General features: G+C 50.4%; 8 protein-coding genes across 8 annotated transcripts; 7 read left to right on the forward strand and 1 right to left on the reverse strand.

The window, feature by feature from the left end:
* Positions 1–365: 365 nt before the first annotated feature.
* Positions 366–1,391, forward strand: ALTATR162_LOCUS5850 (uncharacterized protein; the record flags this gene model as incomplete). Its single annotated transcript, XM_043313470.1, has 3 exons — positions 366–539; positions 591–662; positions 720–1,391. 3 exons carry the CDS (start codon positions 366–368, stop codon positions 1,389–1,391), a joined length of 918 nt encoding a protein of 305 aa, XP_043169405.1.
* Positions 1,392–2,773: 1,382 nt separating this feature from the next.
* ALTATR162_LOCUS5851 (uncharacterized protein) lies at positions 2,774–4,571 on the forward strand (the record flags this gene model as incomplete). Its single annotated transcript, XM_043313471.1, has 3 exons — positions 2,774–3,086; positions 3,142–3,738; positions 3,802–4,571. The coding sequence occupies 3 exons, from the start codon at positions 2,774–2,776 to the stop codon at positions 4,569–4,571; spliced, it is 1,680 nt and encodes a 559-aa protein (XP_043169406.1).
* Positions 4,572–4,820: 249 nt separating this feature from the next.
* Positions 4,821–5,750, forward strand: ALTATR162_LOCUS5852 (uncharacterized protein; the record flags this gene model as incomplete). The annotated part of the gene is made up of 1 exon (XM_043313472.1): positions 4,821–5,750. The coding sequence occupies one exon, from the start codon at positions 4,821–4,823 to the stop codon at positions 5,748–5,750; it is 930 nt and encodes a 309-aa protein (XP_043169407.1).
* A 2,509-nt stretch (positions 5,751–8,259) lies between these two features.
* On the forward strand, positions 8,260–9,050 carry ALTATR162_LOCUS5853 (uncharacterized protein; the record flags this gene model as incomplete). The annotated part of the gene is made up of 2 exons (XM_043313473.1): positions 8,260–8,492; positions 8,549–9,050. The coding sequence occupies 2 exons, from the start codon at positions 8,260–8,262 to the stop codon at positions 9,048–9,050; spliced, it is 735 nt and encodes a 244-aa protein (XP_043169408.1).
* An 856-nt stretch (positions 9,051–9,906) lies between these two features.
* On the forward strand, positions 9,907–10,863 carry ALTATR162_LOCUS5854 (uncharacterized protein; the record flags this gene model as incomplete). Its single annotated transcript, XM_043313474.1, has 1 exon — positions 9,907–10,863. One exon carries the CDS (start codon positions 9,907–9,909, stop codon positions 10,861–10,863), a length of 957 nt encoding a protein of 318 aa, XP_043169409.1.
* A 303-nt stretch (positions 10,864–11,166) lies between these two features.
* ALTATR162_LOCUS5855 (uncharacterized protein) lies at positions 11,167–13,369 on the forward strand (the record flags this gene model as incomplete). Its single annotated transcript, XM_043313475.1, has 4 exons — positions 11,167–11,323; positions 11,389–11,729; positions 11,784–11,987; positions 12,035–13,369. The coding sequence occupies 4 exons, from the start codon at positions 11,167–11,169 to the stop codon at positions 13,367–13,369; spliced, it is 2,037 nt and encodes a 678-aa protein (XP_043169410.1).
* Positions 13,370–14,115: 746 nt separating this feature from the next.
* Positions 14,116–15,531, reverse strand: ALTATR162_LOCUS5856 (uncharacterized protein; the record flags this gene model as incomplete). Its single annotated transcript, XM_043313476.1, has 1 exon — positions 14,116–15,531. The coding sequence occupies one exon, from the start codon at positions 15,529–15,531 to the stop codon at positions 14,116–14,118; it is 1,416 nt and encodes a 471-aa protein (XP_043169411.1).
* A 779-nt stretch (positions 15,532–16,310) lies between these two features.
* ALTATR162_LOCUS5857 (uncharacterized protein) lies at positions 16,311–18,020 on the forward strand (the record flags this gene model as incomplete). Its single annotated transcript, XM_043313477.1, has 1 exon — positions 16,311–18,020. The coding sequence occupies one exon, from the start codon at positions 16,311–16,313 to the stop codon at positions 18,018–18,020; it is 1,710 nt and encodes a 569-aa protein (XP_043169412.1).
* Positions 18,021–18,999: the final 979 nt, after the last annotated feature.

An 18,999-nucleotide genomic window follows, 5' to 3' on the forward strand; every position in this document is an offset into this window, starting at 1 on the left:
ATCGTCACTCTCACTTGTGTTGTCAGCTTCTGGAAACACTCTGGCTAAGGCGCTACATGGCATGCGGAGGTGAGTAATCATATCCGTCCCCGCACTAGCGCTACGTTGAGTTATCACCCCGCATCTAGTCTTCATACTACACTTCTATCGTCCAACACAAATGCTCCCTCAGCTTACTCCGTCGTTACTCATCTTCTGGCGCGGTCTTGCTCTCCACGTTACTAACTATGTTAGCGAACATGGCAGTGCAGTGCCACCTGCATTTGCGTCTGCAAGAACAACTAGAGCGATACAGGCTCTATAGATAGCCGCAGCATCTCAGCGTCCCGGGTTGATACTACTCACGAATGCTTCGACCTCTCAATATGACGAAGCTCATCACTGTCTTTGGCTCTACTGGCAACCAGGGTGGTTCTGTTGTACGAGCTATCCTGAATCACCCGAGTCTTAGCAAGGAATGGAAGGTGCGCGGCGTTACGAGGAACCCGAATAAACCTGATGCGCAAGCCATGGTAGCAAAAGGTGTTGAGATGGTCGCTGTAAGTTCCTTACTTCAAAAGTAGAGGTACCTAGGCAGCTAAGTATTCTAGGCGGACCTGAACAGCAAAGACTCAATCCTGATCGCCATCACCGGATCTGATGCCGTGTTTGGCGTGACAAACGTACCTCCCTCTGAACTCCCTCCTTGTTAGCCACTCTCCCTCTGACCCTTCACGTAGTACTGGGAAAAGGCCTCGCTCACCCACGAAGTCCAACAAGGCCGCAATCTAACCGACGCCTGCCTCGAAGCCAAAGTATCGCACTTGATATGGTCCTCCTTACCCCACGTCTCCAAGATCACCAACGGGAAACTGCCGAATCTGCATCACTTCGACAGCAAAGCCATGGTTGAGGAATACATCAAAGAAGCCGGCCAATCTGCCTCTTTCGTACTACCAGGATATTTCATGACCAACGTCCCTGGATCTATAAAACCCACCCCGAATGGCGATGGGTACACGTTATCTCAACTTTTCCATCCTGACACTCAAATCCCTATGCTAGACGTTCCCACCGATTTCGGTAAGTTCGTGGCATCATGCCTCGCTAAGCCGGAAGCTACTATCGGAAAGCACGTGCTTGCTGCGAGCGCGTGGGTCACGCCGCTTGATGTTTGCGCAGCTGTAGAGAAGGTTACAGGAAAGAAGTGCGACTTCAAAGAGATGAGGGACGAGGACTGGAAGGCTGGGCAGGAGTTGTTGGAGAATATGGTTATGATCAAAAAGTGGGCGTACTATGGGCCTGGAGCAAAGGAGGGGGTGAAGTGGAGCCAGGAGGTTGTTGATAGTGCAGGCGGGTGGGAAGAATTTGGTAGCTTTGAGGCCTTTCTTGCAAGAACGGGGTTTCAGTGAGCAAGATATGTGTTCTTCCGAAGAGAAGGTCCCCTCCGCCGAGCAACAGGTCTATCGATAGAGTACGAGCACCTCCAAGCGAAGAACCACTGAGTTCACGTAGACCCTAATTCATTTTATTTCGCAACCCAGTCTTTACTTCTCCATTCCTCATCAATAAGAGACGTTGGTCGGTATTTGCGACACGTATCGAAACCATACACAACCGCATGCAACATCTGTGTTCTATACCATGCTACATAGTGCGAGCGCGTTTCGGCTTTTCTAAGTCACCGTTAGTGCGTGACACACTACATGCAGGTATCAAGGTTGACATACTAAACCTCTTCTGCCGATGACGAGAAAGCAATATATAGAAGGTGGCTATAGCGGCGATAGCACCTGGGATTGTAAGGAGCAGCGCTAGGAGTTCGATGGTGGTGCTGGGCTCCCAGCTATTGCTCTGAGGTTGTCTGTTATTCGGCGCCATAACTCCTACTTGAAGATATTCTTGGAAGCGGTCGAAAGCGACGAAGAGTGTTCCAAGTATTTGCCTTTGACGTATCCGAAATGTGCTACGACCTGTTGCTATTGGTGTACTAGAAATGAAAGGCCAAGCTTGGATCGATTAATGATAGAAAGGCTCGGTGGATAGTAAGATGTCCCGGTCTCTTCGAGGATGCGCGAGAGAGAAGGGTGGGACTGAGCATCCTTACAGATTGTTGGATATCTATCTGAGCGACGATGAATTCATCAATTGGGGAGAAATGCAGCTGCACGAAAGGATGAGCTAGTGCCTTGCAGTTACATGCAGCGAGCCAGGCCCTTGGGTGGGTCGAGCCTGACCCGGATAGCCAGAGATTTGTCTGAGCGACCAGGGGCACCTGCACGGCGTTGGTAACAAGGGCAACTAGGTAGGATCGAGCGACAAGGTACATCTGATAGGCTGTTGCTTGCTCGTTCGAAGCGGAGAGCCGGGCGATGTGGCGGCCAATGGCAGGCGAGCAAAGACACCATCGGTGGCTGACTGCTCCGTGCATCGTAGATGACAGCAAACGCATCACCGCTGTGATATCAGCCGGGAAGTACGTAAGGCAATAATAATAATATTCCGAACGAAAGAACTCGCCGCTAGCAACAGCCATAGACCCTCACGCGATTGTTGTTACAAAACGTGCCGAATCATAGGTATGGCTGAACTTCTAGCACCGGTAAATGTCACAGCACGCTCTGCTGTTCGGTGGGTACTACCCCGCTGGAGCAGCCCCGCAAAACTCCCTGTGCTATACAATGAGCGCTCCGAGTGAAGATTTCTGGCTGCCGAAGCTGTGAGGACTGTCTACGTTCTTGGAAACTACGCTCATTTGTAAACCCTTCAAGTCTTCACCACCTGGGCATTCATCATGACTCTCAATTCATCAATTCCGCACCTCCGACAATCAGGAAACACCAAGCAACTCGTTGTTCATGGCAAGCCGTACCTTATGTTAGGCGGGGAACTGCAAAATTCATCGCTTTCGTCTGCCGAATACATGAGCGAGATCTGGCCTAAGATGGTCGCAACGAATGTCAATACTCTACTTGGCTCCGTCAGCTGGGAGATGATCGAGCCCGAAGAAGGCAGATTTGACTTCGAAGAGCTGGATAAGGTCATCTTGGGTGCTCGAGATCAAGGCTTGCATTTGATCTTGTTGTGGTTCGGATCGTTCAAGAATGGTATTTTTGCATATTCTCATGACCTGTTTCCACGTGCTGATACATCCATCGCTAGGCAGGTCGACATACACTCCCACGTGGGTGAAAACGAATCCTACACGTTTCCCACGCGCCGAGCTTCGCAATGCAGGAGGCGTAATTGAGGTCGCGGATGTGCTGTCTCTGTTTCACGATCAGAACGTTGAAGCGGACGCGAGAGCATTCCAAAAGCTGCTTGCTCACCTCAAAGAGGTAGACGAGAAACACGGTACCGTACTAATGGTGCAGGTAGAGAATGAAGTCGGTCTTCTGTTCGACAGCCGGGACGGAAGTGCAGAAGCTAACAAAGTCTTTTCCGAACCAGTACCTGCAGAGCTTCTTCAGTTTTTGAGCAACGACTATGATCAACTACACGCCGATCTCAAGGCCAACCTCCAAACCTTTGTCGCACGATCGAAGCCACAGTCTGGTACTTGGGAGGAAGTGTTTGGCGTCAGCAGCAGGACTGACGAGCTCTTCATGGCGTATCACTACGCACACTACGTTAATCGTGTAGCAGCGACTGGGAAATCCGAATACCCACTCCCGCTATACACCAATGTATGGCAGAACTATGATGGGGAGGATGCTGACAATGGTACCCCTGTTGTTGTTGGCGGAGGCGGGGAACCAGGTGAACACCCCCATATACGAACTGCGTGTGAAACATGTACTGATATCGTGAATCGACATCTAGGTGATTACCCTTCTGGTGGCGCGACAAGCAATGTTCTAGATATCTGGCTACGATTTGCACCTGACCTCGACTTCATTGCGCCGGACATCTACCTTAACGAGTACACTGGCCTATGCGCCAAGTACCGGCATCGCCATAACACGCTTTTCATTCCTGAGCAGCGAAGAGATGAGTACGGCGTTCGGCGCATCTGGATAGCCTACGGAACCTTTCAAGCTCTGTTAGCCAGCCCCTTTGGCATCGACACGTTGGAGCCGGAAAGCAATCCTTACACAAAACACTATGGACTGTTATCACAGGTTTCTCAAATTGTGCTAGAAGCCCAACGTAATCCGGGTTCATCGGTTGGCTTCTGTTTCGATGAGATGGTCGGCGATAGAGACCCATCTAAACCCATCAAGCAACGTTTCGGCGACTGGGACATCACTGTTGAGCGTTCTTTCGTCTTTGGCAAGCCCGGTACCGGCAGCGGTATCGTCATTCATCGTGGTGGAGCGCGCTTTCTACTCATCGGCTGGGGGTTCCAGGTGATGGGTCGATCGACAAACGCCGACACGAGATTCAACGGCATCCTAAAAAACGAAGAGAAGATCGTGGACGACATAGCGACAGGCAGATTACGAACACTTAGGACGCTGGGTGGCGATGAGACGAGGAGTGGAGCAAACGCGATGATGCCAAATGAGGATCCCGACTATGGAGGGTTCCCCATTGCTATTACGATTCCGGCAAAGACAGGTATCGCTGAAGTCGAATTCTACTCTTTTTGAACTTCAGTACTGGATGAAAAGGGCCTTGTTAGGACACGAGGATGTATAATACATAAGGAGCGGCCACAACCACCATTACAAAAGCTGATTAGCTAGGCGCCTGAACGGGAGCGCGGCAACTTAAGATTGCGAAGGATCTTTGCGTCTCGGCGTACAGTACGATAAAGCGCGACTCATCCCCACATCACGATACTGGAAAAATAATGCAGCGGTCTCAAATCTTCTGAATCGTCACAAGAGTTATACACAATGATGTTGCGCTATTCTTGGTGTGCAGCAACCGCTCTGGCTGCCTGCCGCTTAGCCTCCGCTCAGACCACGACAACTGCTGCCGCGTCCTTCACACCCACATCATCAGTGCAAACATCAGCACCAACATCGAACCTCCCAGCTTTCGAGATCGATGTCCTGTTCCCGCGTGAGAATGAAACATACAACTATACCTCCTCATTACCTATCGTGTTCACGTTCCAGAACCTTACGGCAGCTGCTGAACTAGGTCCTTTCCGATTCCTTTGGGTTATCATGCCGTACAACAGCATCAAGAAGCCGATACCAGGAGGCACTATAAACGATCAATGGGTGGAAGGATTTACTTCGGAAAATGTATCGACATTTACCAACCCCAATGGATCACCGTTCGTCTTGACCAACTACACGAATCCGAAGGAATGGAATAGCAAACCAAATTATGGAGGCACTGCATATGCATTACAATGGTACATCCAATGGGATTATATAGAAGCCCAATGCGACTACCCCAACCTTGCCGTTCTTCCTTCAAACGGTTCGCAACTCCTTTTTACCCTGCTTCCCGCATGGCGTGGCGAGTGGAGTGCTCCCAACCCCAGTGCACTCGGAAACGTCACAGACAATTGTGCGCAACTGGGCACTCTTGCTATGGTTGACGCGAACAAATCAAACGCCTGTTCAATGGATCAATTGCGGTTAGGAGAGAGCGGAAATCCCTGTGCTATCAAACCTGATGAAGCCATGGTCAGTAGCATGTCTAGCGTCGTGGAGAGCCTGTCTGCTTCACAAAGTCTGGCTACTGCGACCCCAACTACTACCGAATCGCCTGTCACCCCGAATGCGGCTGTCGCGACAGGTGTGTCGGTACAGCCAGCGCTCGCTGCGGCCTTGGTCCTTGGTGGATGGGAATTATGGTCGTTGTCATGACAGAACAGTATGCAGGAAAATGCCTGGCTCTTCACATCGTTTTCTCATAGGTTTATTACCAGCACATAGTTTGCCAGTAATTACGATATTCACAAAGGTGCACTGGAGATGCACACAATTCGCTAATTGGTGCACTCGATGCAGGCAGGACAGAGGCTATGCAGGTATTTGCCTGCTTCCGTTTGCGCTTATCAGCCCTGTCACTACTCCCTCATCGCCGCCACGTCTACAGCACCATCACAAAAACCCGTCACCTTGTTTCAGCCTGCACGAATTGCCTTGAATGTGTTCGTGGATGTCCATTGGTAGGCTTACGGAAGTTTGCATGTGTGTATTAGCTGGGGCAACACATAGAAGCAGGTGCAACCACTTCCTAGGAAGTCGGGGCCAAAAGCACCGCCGTACATACAGCCTGGCAAGTGCCGAAAGCAGTGTTGCAGGCGGCGATTGTGGCAGGAGCAGTAGCTGCTAGTGGACTCTCCAGGTGGCACCTCATGCTGCGTAGCATGCCATGACCGCTGCGGAGCAACTAGCCTGACGGACTTCGTATCCGAGTGGGCTAGCTGAAGCTATACAAGTGAGCGCGAGCAATACTGCCGTAGTGCTTGGGAAAGTCGGGAGCTTCGTTTCAGATAATATGAGACTGGTATCGAGCTTGCAATAAGGCTGCAATAAGTCTGCAAAAACACCAAGATATTAAACCTAATGATTAATTGATCAGAGCTTACTCTGTCCGAAATAAAGAGCATCGATCGAACTACAGGCCAAAGGCATTCGATAGAGCTCTTCCGCACAGTCATGGCATCAGCCCAGATCGGGTCACGCAACAGCTTGCCAGTTCGTTCATTGATCACACGTTCCCTTTCACATGCTTCGCAAGTAAGGGGATCATCAAGCTGCCTCTTGGACAAGATACTCGACGATGTCTGATCACGGATAAACAGTGAGTCGCAAATGAAATGCAAGACTTTTGACAGACGAAACACCGAACGCTGTAATGAAATGAGGTGTGGAGGATTAGGAAGGCAACGGCATTATGAACAAAAGCTGCTGCCAAGCTGTCAATATCAAAGTTCACCGCCCAGATTGCCGAGACAAAAGAGAACTAGAAATGCAAACGTCCAATTTAAGGGTGAACGACGCATCCGCTTGGTCAGACTAGAGACCAGAATCCGAAAATGAACAATCGTCTTGGGTTCAGCTCTAGAATTTGTACCTGACTAAACTGCATGTATCCAAGGATTGCTCGGCTGAGTTGTCGGATCAGCATGAACGGCTCTGTGTAAAGGGCCGACGCGTGCCAAATGAGCTAGCTCTAGCAAGCCACAGTCTGGAATCCTGCAGCACGTCATGAGCAGGAACGCCTCTAGTGCAGCGTCCACGGAACTTACCATCCCTATCGAGATTTGGTTGCTGCAATTGGGATTGATGTTATGCTGGGTGGTTTATAGACCATTGCTGACGAAAATGCACCTCTAATCACTGCCCTATTTTTAATCCTACAGTACGTGGCACTTGTCAGGATTTGACACATCTTCCATTATGCCTTCGATGCGGCTCCAATAGCGATTTCGGTATGGTGGGCCTGTGCGATGTAACACCAGTTTGAGCCCCTCGGTAGATCCCGACGTACTAGATCCGAGCTAGAGGTAACTGCTTACAGACTTAGTCATTAGCTGGCATAGTCTTGGCGCAGCAACTTGGGCGTGACGAACTGCAGCTAGACTTTTCGAAGTCTAGCAGTGGCTTCCCTTCAGACTAGATCAGGCCATTGTCGCAATTCAAGACACCGCGTACCTAGGTATCCATGATAACCTTTCTTGACCGCAATACAAGCTGCCAAGAGTTGAGGGCTTGGAGGAAGTTTTTGATATCTTCGTATTCTCTGGGATCCATGAAACCCTTGGTCGTGAGACTGTCTCTGTTCAAGCCTTCCAAGGTTTGCATTGAGGTGAATTTGGCCTGCGATTTGACGTTGCTAGACTTGGTCGTGATTAGAATACCGCGATGGCTTAGTGTATTTGGTACAGTTCTCTGCCATTGCATCGCATTGCAACTATTCTCAAGAGGTGTTGCGCCGTGCCGCCGGCACCTGCCTGTCTTAGGATATTCATGGTTACCAAGCAACTTCCTAAGCTACGAAAGCAAACAGATATCACAGTCCACGTGGTGCACGTCTCTTTGTAAAGACACTAGTTACTAGTTACTAGGGCCCTCACGCTTCTTGGAACCCGTACGGTGATATTTCGATGAAATATAGACGCATTCTTACCAAGACTTTTAACACCGAGTAGTGTCACCGAATGCAGGCGGCATCACGAGCTTACTATCGCAAGATATCAGCAGAGTGTCTTGAACTGTGCAAGAGCTCTGAATATAAAAGACATCCTCAACCCCTTCTAAAGTCCAGCACAGCATTCCGCAGACTACATCAACACAGCCCTTCCATCAAACGATACAATTTATCACTTGACTGGCATTATACTTTCATCACTCTTAACTACCAAAAATGCATTTCCCCACGATTCTGTCTGCCCTCGCGGTGGTCTCAGGCGTCTTAGCAGCCCCCGCCCCATCTCAACTCGATACTCGCGCTGTAGTCCCGCACAGCTCCCTCAACCCAGTTCGGACCCGCCTTCAAGGAGGGGCGATTGGCCGTGCTATCCTAAAGTACCAGCCCTTGCTACACATCGCCCACGGCTGCCAGCCCTACACTGCGGTTGACGACAATGGCAACACCAGGTAAGCCTATCAAATGATGCATCCAAACTCCAAACGCTCACATGTCTTGTTCGCAGTGGAGGACTTCAAGACACTGGCAATGTCAGCGCTGGATGCCGTGACCAATCCAAGGGCCAAACTTACGCTCGAGCAGCCTGGCACAAGGGCAAGTTCGCTATCATGTACGCATGGTACTGGCCCAAGGACCAACCAGCTGCTGGCAACGTCGTAGGCGGCCACCGCCACGACTGGGAGAGTGTCGTCGTCTGGCTCGACAACCCGGCGAATGCCAACCCTCGTATTCTCGGCGCCGCTGCGTCGGGTCATGGTGGCTACTCGCCCACCACGCGCCCCAACATTCAAGGCAACAACGTCAAAGTGGAGTACTTCGTCAGCTTCCCAAGAAACCACGCTCTGCAGTTCACCAACACCGTTGGTCGCACCTATTGGATCAACGACTGGGATGCCATGCCCAACGCTGCGAGGCAGGCTCTTTCGCCCTCGACACTCTTTGGAAAGGCAAATGTGCCTTTCAGGAACGACGTCTTTGCTAGCAACTTGGACAAGGCTTTTGTCTAGATTTCTGGTCTGGACAGGAATCCTCTTGGTTTCTTGTTCTTCCTAGTTGGAGAGGGGTTTATCATATCGTTGGTGTGGTTGGTGGTGATGCGGTTAGGAAATTTGTTTCAATTGTAACGTGTTTTTAATATCTCTTGCTATATATTATGTTCCAAAAATCTATGCTGTTCCTCACTTATATTCCCTTTGTTTCGAAAGATAGAGAAGCGAGGTTGGAAATGCACTAAATAAGTTGAGCCTTACATAAAAACATGCCATGTTTCTTTATCGGTTACCTTACCCCCTCGCGTGGCAAAAGGTAGAAGTAAGGCATGGTCGAATAGCAAAGCTACAGCCTGGTGAGTATGAAGTAGTGAAAAGTCTCCTGACCAAGACATACTCAACCTTTTAACAAACTGAATTTGGCACCCGTCATGCCTAGAGCTTTGTGGAATCATCCCATGGAACCTGCTTAGGACACTGAATTCTAGGCGTATTGAGTGACATTGGATGGGGCGGCCAGAGTTTATCCGAATACACGCATTAGATAAAGAATAAGAGCGAATCACAAGCTAAATTCTCACCATGATACCCTTCGAGACAGTTTCGGCGCATTATTGGCCACTTGGATAATGCCTTGAAACACGTCTGGCACCTCTATGTAAGTTTGATGGGTGCTATCGAAATGATATGAGGACCTCTTGGGTTCCGGCATCTCTTTCTGAAAGTGGAGGTAGGCCGAAGAGTAGACGTCATGCGCCAGCCAACCAGATGTGCTGGGTTTAGGCAGCAGCCTGGAAATTCGGGGTATATGATCACCGCATCTTAAGACATTGGTACACCAATTCATGAGGACCTTGTCTTTGAGCAAATGAATATGTCTCCAAATCAGGTTGCGCAAATCGCATCACCCCTACTCAGGCTCCCTGCTGAGGTCCGCATTGCCATATACGAACTATTAGACTTTCCGCCTGTCGACAACGAGCAATGCCGCGGACTGATTCTTTCCTGTCGGCAAGCAAAGTACGAGTGCGAAGGAGAGTCGATCCGCAAGACAAAAGCGTGGCTGCTGTCGTACAATCGGGACGTCCTTTCACAAAGCGAGCTTGGAGTGCGTATCCTACTTCCTGTCGTAACACAAACGCCTATCGAAATGCACGCCAAATTCCACACCCTCCGTGACTTGACACTGGTGGTTCCTGGCCATAAATACCATGATTGCGCGTACCTGGACCCAAGTTTCTACAAGAGCTTGCGATCTTTGAATGCCATTTTCAGCTTATGGTTGGACAGTTTGACGTTGCACTTCTCGGGCCCAGTAGGAACAAACGCCCGAGGAACCAGTATGTATCCGCATGTTAGTAAGAGCTTCAAACGCCTCATCTTCGTTCTGGAGAGCGGCTTTATGTATGCGCACGATCCTGTCGGTCAGAGAGACACCCTCAAACTCAACAAGTACCGGTCTATGGTGAAGCACTGGCAGCCGCAGCCAGCTTTCATCAAGAAGCTAGTGGTTTCGTGGGATTTGACCGAGGAGGGTTTGCACAGCGAAGCTCTTTTGGCGGTAGACTGCCATTGCAGAAAGCGTGCAACGGCGCCATGTCTTGGATGGCGAAGATATCACGTCGTCGTCCGTGAAGATGACCTCCTCGGTTCAGAATCAAGAGAATCATTCTGTCGATTTCGCCCCTCGGATCTCGAAAACCGCGAAGATCGTATAGCGGGCCCGGATAGCGAACACAAAAAGCAATACCTCAAGTGTGGAGAATGTGGTTGGGAGTACCATCGCTACATCCGAGGCTTGCCGGTTGATGATGACGAACGCTGGCTTTGAGAAGCATCGGAAAACAAGCACGATAACACGATTGAAGATGTATGGAAGACTCGAAGCTGTGCTTGTTGAAGCTCGAAGATCCCGCCTGGAACCGCGCGATCTGGGCGGTACAGGGGCGTCCACTAACACCCAAACCAGTAACAAGCGACGCGGGCTTATCAGAAACAATGAAACCTCATTGAATGATCACCGCTACAACTTTCGTGCATACGTCATGTTTAGAAGTATCGCCGGCCTTCGGATGAAAAGATATGGGGAAGCATTGCACACTCTCTCCTTTTGGATCTCTTGGATCGCGCAACCATGTGTGGCATCACTTGTGCGGTTGCATTGCGGGGTCATGGACCGTTAGCGAGGGAACGTGGGGATTTGAGCAAAACACTAGAGAAGAGTCTGGATACTATCAAACATCGTGGGCCCGATGCAGAAGGCCACTGGATTAGTGAAGATTGTCGCGTGGGTACGTAGAGAGGTGACTGCGGCTGCGACAAACCGTGGCACGTGACTGACTTCCTCATCACCTAGCTCTTGCCCACAATCGACTAGCGATCGTCGACTTAAACCCGGAAGGCGAACAGCCATTCCACGATGCGGGTGGTATTATTCACGCTGTAGTGAACGGCGAGCTGTATGGTTACGAAGAAACCCGAAATCGCCTCAGTCGCGAGGGCTACAAGTTCAAGAGCCAGTCGGACTCTGAGATTGCACTGGCGCTATACAAGAAGCATGGCCTTTCGTTCCTGTCGCATCTACGCGGGGAGTTCTCATTGTGTCTATACGATTCCGAGGCTCAGGTCTTCATTGCCGCATGCGACCGGTATGCCATCAAGCCTATGTACTATACAGTGCTAGATGGCAAACTGCTGGTACGACCGTTCTTCGCTTCTCGCACTTACTGAAGACTCACAACCCCTCCATAGATCGCTTCCGAGATGAAGGCGTTCCTTCCTTTTGGGTGGCAACCCGAGTGGGACGTGCAAAGTATCAAAGACGTGGGCTGGTTGTGCGATGGAAGAACTATCTTTCAAGGTGTTTCAAAGATATTGCCTGGACATTACCTGGTGTGTAGATCCTTTGGTACGATTTCACAGGACAAGTATTGGGATGTCGACTACAAAGATAAGGTATGTGCAGTAGCAGGTGCATTGCAAACAACACTGACACATGTCAGCGTGAGCTTGAAACAAGAAGCGAAGATGAGATGATACAAGGCGTGCGAAAGCATCTCCTTGACGCCGTGCGAGACCGCCTCCGTGCAGATGTGCCAATTGGTGTCTTTCTCAGTGGCGGCATCGACTCAAGCGCAATAGCAGGAATGGTGAAGCATCTAATGGACACGGAAGGTGCTCAGCTTGGTACTGCTCCAGCTTCAGAAAGGATCAACTGCTTCAGTGTCAAGTTCATTGGTGAAGAACACGACGAAGAGCCGATCGCGCGTCGCACTGCGGAATGGCTTGGGGTCAAGATGCACCACTGCGAGATGACCGAGGATAACTTTGCCGCCAATATCGAGGACGCAGTCTGGCACAATGAGGCCGCAGTGACTGATCTGGGCACCGTCGGCAAATTCTTGCTCTCAAAGCTTACCAGTGACGAAGGCATCAAGGTTGTCCTTACAGGGGAGGGATCAGATGAACACTTCGCCGGGTATAGGGAGTTACTTACAGACTTCGTTCGCGAGCCTGACCTTGCATGGCAGAATTCCGGTCTCCCTGAAGAAGAGCGCCGAGCAACATTTGAAGGGTTAGAGGGCTCAGAGACCTCAGGTCCAAAGGAGCTCGCGACCTCGGCTGCAGTTCGTGCCCAAGTAAACAACACTTCTTTCCTTGGCTTCACGCAGACCGCATCACTCCGAGATTCGCTCTTTATGCCTTGGGTATTCAACGAGTTTGGAACAAGCGACAAACGTCTCACCGCTGTGAACGCTATCGATGGTCGAACGCGCGAGCTGATGGCCAACAAGTGGCATCCACTTCACACGTCTCTGTACATCTGGACAAAGTCATCTCTCGCAAACGGTCTTCTCACCGTATTAGGCGACCGTTGCGAGATGGCTCACAGTGTCGAAGGACGTCAACCATTCCTCGATCACCGCCTCACTGAATATGCTATGAAACTTCCACCCTCCGTAAAGCTGCACTATGACCCTACCAGTCGCAGCTTCAGTGAGAAATGGATTCTCAAAGAAGCTATGAAGCCATTCATCACAACTGAGCTGTACACCCGCAAGAAGCATCCTTTCTCAGCTCCAGTAAAGTACAAGCCCGATGGGCCGGTACATAAGCTGTTCCAGAGACTGATCACGAAAGAGAACGTCGAGGCACTGGGCTTTCTGGAGTGGGACAAGTGCAAAGATTTGTTGCACGATGCAATATACGATGGAGACAGACCGAAGTGGAGTCAAATGATCCTCGCTGGTCAGTTTGTGATTTTGAGTAAGAAATTTGGAGTGAGGACCGCAGCACCAGAGTTTGCCAGTCTGGAGATGAATGGAGTTGCGAAATAGACCTAGATGTTTAAATTAACGATGTTTTGCTTCACCTCAATCTATCGGCCTGTAGAGTGTGATGAGATCGTGTCCTGATTTATATTGCACTAACTACAAGGTCTTGATACGAAGGGTTAAGAACGGGATGAATCAGTTGGATGAATGAGGAGTTGGCGTCGGTACGGATATTGTTTGTAGTGAATAGTCACACCCACTAACCGCTGATACATCAAAGTGAATGGTTTCGACTTCTGGAACGTATGTGTTGTGCGCGCGCCTAGATCATATGCCCGTTGTGCTTCGTTCTCCTTGTTCTCCTTGTTCTCAGATTGACGAGTTCCTAGCTAACCCTATTGCTCCATCATTCAAGGCGCATTTACAAACCTGCTATACGGGCAGTCCGTTTGTATCTGCCTTTCGTGATGATCCAGTACAGAGCAGACAACGATGTGCATGCTGGAGGCGCCAGCCCAGATCTCATGTGTTTGCGAACAAGAATTCGTTGAGTTGCATTCTTCTACCCAAGTCTGCTCTCTGCACCCACGAGGATGAACGAGCCACTCCTGAATGCATTGGGTGTACAACATCATACTGTCCGCTGCTTCCAGTGATCACGAGGCGCGCAGGATGTAATATAAGGCAATTCTTGTCACAAGGTTACGTCCTAGATAGGACAAGGTTCGTGTATTGCGTGTTGATCCTATCATTCTTCGTAAGTCGTGCGACTCCGTCCCATTTCGGGTCGAATTCTATAGAACAGCACCTTAATCTCTGTTTCTGCTCGGACTCCATCTCTTGAACACAAATTCTCGAACTGTGTATTTCTTCAGAACGCTACCAATGTCGAGCTTGAATCCATCTAGCTCTGCACATCCTGTATCCCACGGTTCTGGCACTTCAACGTAGACCAACATCAGTGTCTTCATGACCTGAGTTTGCACTCGGTTCACCCGATGGAACCACCACCAATCCCTGCGCTCCTTCTCCGCAGCTCTGGCTTGAGTTTGGCCGTCTGCTTGCTCATTCCAGTAGGGAGCTGAGTAAGAAGGAACAATCATGATTGCAAACTCGGCATGTGTGAATGCAGGCCCACGGATGTAAAGTAAGTAGTCGACAGCGAACTTGACACCTGGCCGCACTACCCATCCTAGGGAACGGAAGTGGTGGAAGACAACGTACTTCATCAAGAAAGGGTTGTCGGGCGCAATAGATGGAATACACGACATGGCGGGGTCCACTCGCGTGGCGCCATTGCTCATGTTGTATGCGGTACGAAGATGAGTTAATGTTCGTTCGAGATCAATGGATTCGCTGGAACTTAATGCATGCGCGCAGTACACGCGCAAGAGGTACCATGTTGGGTAGCGTTGCGAATGGTCCGACGCCATCTGGGTATCCACATTGATGACTTCTAGAGCACCAATGACATATGTAAGGAAGAAGGCTTCCTCAGGCGTGAGCTGGAGATGCTCAAGATCAGGAATATCAAGTTCCAGGCCAGCTTTAGTGTCGGCCTGTGCAACGGTCCCGTCTGTATTTTCACTGATCGCGAAGGTTCCCGCAGCCTCTCCTAGCTTGCTGGTATCCTTGGTATCGCTACCTACAAGCTTATCGATGTTGGCATCTGATACAACCTTGCCTTCTTGTCGTAGTTGTTGCTCAATAGCCTCGCGTTGTGCCTTGGCTCTCTCTAACTTGAACTGCCTCCGCTCTTCTCGCCTTGATTGTGTGACTTCGGTGCTTGTCTTGGACGCCTGTGCACCTCGTCTTCGCTTTTCAGCGACTAGCCATTGCGGTTCACTTCGGCTAAGGGACCCCTTACCCCAGAAGCCCTGCTCCCAGAGAGCTCGAATAGAGGCTGGGTCGGTGACGTGGATTGACAAGGTCTCTACAGAATAGTATGCTTTATGTACGACGCGATGTGATGCCGGCGGCCACAACGACTGTGATATCAGACTGATGACTAGTCGCAGTACGGAAATCGGGTTATGCGGGACGAAGGCAGGCAATGCATAGACGTCTAGTGGCAGAGGCTTCGTATGTATCTCATTGTAATTGGGTCGTTTTGGACGAGGTTTCCTCGAAGCACCGTTGGCTGGTTCTTGGTTCTGCTGAGGATGACCGTCTGGGCGTGCCTCGCTTGCAGCAGCAGCTTGCTCAGGCTGCGCGGTCGTGGACATGCCTGACGATTCAGTTCGGTGTTCGACGAAACTGCACTAACGTTAGCACTGCGCGCGCATAGAAACAATGCAAAGTGTAGTGAGTAATATCGATCAGATACCGTTGTAGTCTATTGTAACGGAAACAGCATCGAGCACCTAACGCATTCAAGTGAATGCCTGCGCCGGCAATCGTATAAGTGAAAAGATGTCATCATGAAAAGGGTTTCAAAGGTGCAAAGGCGGAACACGATCGTGACTTCTGCGCACATGACGCTTACAGGAACTCTGACGATGTGCTGCCTTCAGCACGTTTGAAGATATAAAAGGAGATGAGACTTACCCAGTCTTTGCGACGTTAGGTGATGGCGTCGTCGACGAGAGTTGTGAGCTTCATGGTGATGGTGCTGGAGGTAAGGGCAAAGCGCAAAAAGTTTAGATATGACTGTTTGCCAAGCCAGAATATGATTGGTCAACTTGAACCGCCGTACCACGCTTGGTCCGGTTCTCTTACAGAACGATCACAACGGCACAACTTTCCGCTATCACGGTCGCTCTCACTTGCCAAGAGCCTATGCCTCACGATACTCGTAAACTGGCGTTGGGTTTGTGCTTGCCTTAGCAGCTCATGTTATGACGTAATCAGAGCAGCTCGACTTCCGAAAAATTGTAGAACATCGTTATGACGCCACGCAAGGGCGATTAGGCATCTACATCCCTCACGCGCATTTTGCCCGCTTGATTATAGACTCACTGTGAAAGTTACTACAGCATTAGATACGGAGAACATCGCATTCAACATGTTACCAGCGGCAAGGCGGTCCTTACAACTGCCACGACAGAGCGCTCGATTGTTCGTCACCAGAAGTACATCACCACAGCTACCGCTTCACAGTCGCCTATCAAAACTCATAACGCCACCATCGAGCTCAGCATATTCGACGAAACCACCTGGCAATGAGAACTCGCCGAACACACAGGATGAATCTCCAAAGGAAACATCGAAAGTCGACGCCGTATCGAACGCGCTCTCTACCACACCCGATTCCGATAATAATCTCATAACGCCCGTATACATGCCCGAAGACCCGCACGCCGTTCTCAAGCAGACCCATCCTGCCATACGCCTGCTCGACAACTCCTCTCTTATAGTACAACGACAGCTGGAGATGATGAATGTGCTCATGGGTTTTGAACAAGCGAACCGCTACGTTATCATGGACCCGCATGGCAGCCATATTGGATATCTGGCAGAGCAAGAGCATGGCATAGGGAATGCCATGGCGAGACAGATGTTCAAGACGCATCGGAGCTTTACAACACACGTCTTTGATCGAGACGAAAAGGAAATACTGAGGTTTCACAGGCCTTTCAGCTGGATCAACTCGAGAATACGGGTCTATGATGCTGTAGGACAGGGCGAAGGCGCGTACACCAGCTCGGCAAGTCTGCAGGGTACAAGCGTGCCAAGCATAGCCAATCAGACCAGCGCAAATGTCTCCAGTCTAGGACTGCAGGATATGAGGATTATCGGAGCTGCAGAACAAGAGTGGGCACCCCTACGGAGGAAATACAATCTATTTCTCGCAAGGAATATAGAGGATGTTGCTGCTGCACCCGGTACACCACAACTATCCTCTGGCGACCTGCCGATCTCAGACTCAAAAGCTGTCGCTGTGGCGGAAGGCGACACACGAGAAGTAGGAATGCTTCAGTTTGCCAGAGTCGACGAGCCCTTTCTTTCCTGGGACTTCAGCTTGATGTCTGAGGACGGACGTCTGGCAGGCTCCGTCAACCGCAACTTCGGCGGCTTTGCACGTGAAATCTTTACGGATACTGGCGTTTACGCGTTGAGGATGGATGCTGCCGGACTAGCAAATGAGCCATCACACCTGGTCTCCAAAACTGGTGAACAGAGTAGACCACCACTTGAAGGCTACCCTGGCATGACCCTCGACCAACGAGCGGTAATGCTCGCTACGGCTGTCAGCATAGACTTTGACTATTTCAGTCGACATAGCGGTTCCGGTGGGATGTGGCCAATGTGGATGCCCTGGGTTGGTGGCGGCGGTGAAGCTGCCGGTGGCGCTGCAGGTGGCGCTGCAGCTGGTGAGGCGGGTGCTGCTGGTGCTGGAGCCGTGGGTGCTGCTAGCGAAAGCGGTATCGCAGGTGAAGTTGGCACTGCAGCACGCGGGCTAGGTGCTGGAGAAGGCGCAGCGACAGGAGCGGCTACAATGGCAGGTTACGAAGCTATGCAAAGAGGGCGAGAAGCAAGACAACAAGGAGGAGACGATGCTTCTCCACAAGCAACCGATCCGTATCAGCCTAACCCGGACCAACAGTCCGGTACAAGCCAAGTAGGTGAGGATATCTGGGGCGAAGATTCAGGTGTTGGGCCCCGGGATCAGGACCAAGACTTCTGGGGTGGACAGGGTGGGCAGGGTGGCGGTGATGCTGGTGGTGGGGGCGACGGTGGTGGGTTTAGCTGGGGAGACTTCTTTGATGAGTAAGACGTTGCCGCTTCATATGCACTACCACTTCATCGTTTAGCATTGATATCATATTTGACGAGGGCTCTATAGCGCCTATTGTAAAGACAAGTGTAAGATGGTGCGATTGCATATGCATATAGTCTGCGGCTGAAGTGGGGCTGTGCTGGACACCTCGATCCTCCCATGCTTGTTCCTACGTCGCGGTCCGTGTACATTATTTCACTCAGCAAATTATTATTCACCATATCCTGTCCTCCATCAAGCGCTTGACGCTAGGCTCATCTTTGTTGTCGTATGAGCATACTCAACAAGCTTGTGTTCCCTGAAGCCAAGTTTTTCGACAAGATGGCTAGTAGCGCAACGAGTACTACGCGAACCGCGGATATCTATCAGTACACAAAACTAGATACAATGAAGCAGCAGACACGTCTACTGAAATTATTGCGGCCTCCATCTGCCGCTAATATACTACCCGAGCGGGGTATTATACACTGCAAACTTGAGACGTTCGATATCGACACTGCACCCGAATATATCGGTCTATCATACACCTGGGGCGATCCATCGGATATTCGATATATTTTTGTTGATAACAAACCAATGACCGTTAGGACGAACTTATTCGACTTCCTTTACGCGTTTCGCTCGGACGAGGACAATATCCATTACATTTGGATCGATCAGGTATACTCTGGAACTGCTTCTCGATATGTACATCGACTAATGCTCATCACACAGATATGTATCAACCAACAGGATACAGCGGAACGGAACCACCAAGTTCGATTAATGGCTCAGATCTACGGTGTATGCATCTATGTTATCGCTTGGCTTGATTTGTCCTTGTCGAGGGCGGCACGGAGATATTCAAAGAACAGGAACGCTGTGAATACGAAAGCCATACTGGAAAATCGCTACTTCACGCGCCTGTGGATTGTGCAGGAAGTATTACTACCTAAAGAAGCTCGCATTATGTGCGGTAATACCTGGATGGACT

The sequence above is a fragment of the Alternaria atra genome, assembly GCF_907166805.1.
Source record: "Alternaria atra isolate CS162 genome assembly, contig: 25, whole genome shotgun sequence".
NCBI lineage: Eukaryota > Fungi > Ascomycota > Dothideomycetes > Pleosporales > Pleosporaceae > Alternaria > Alternaria atra.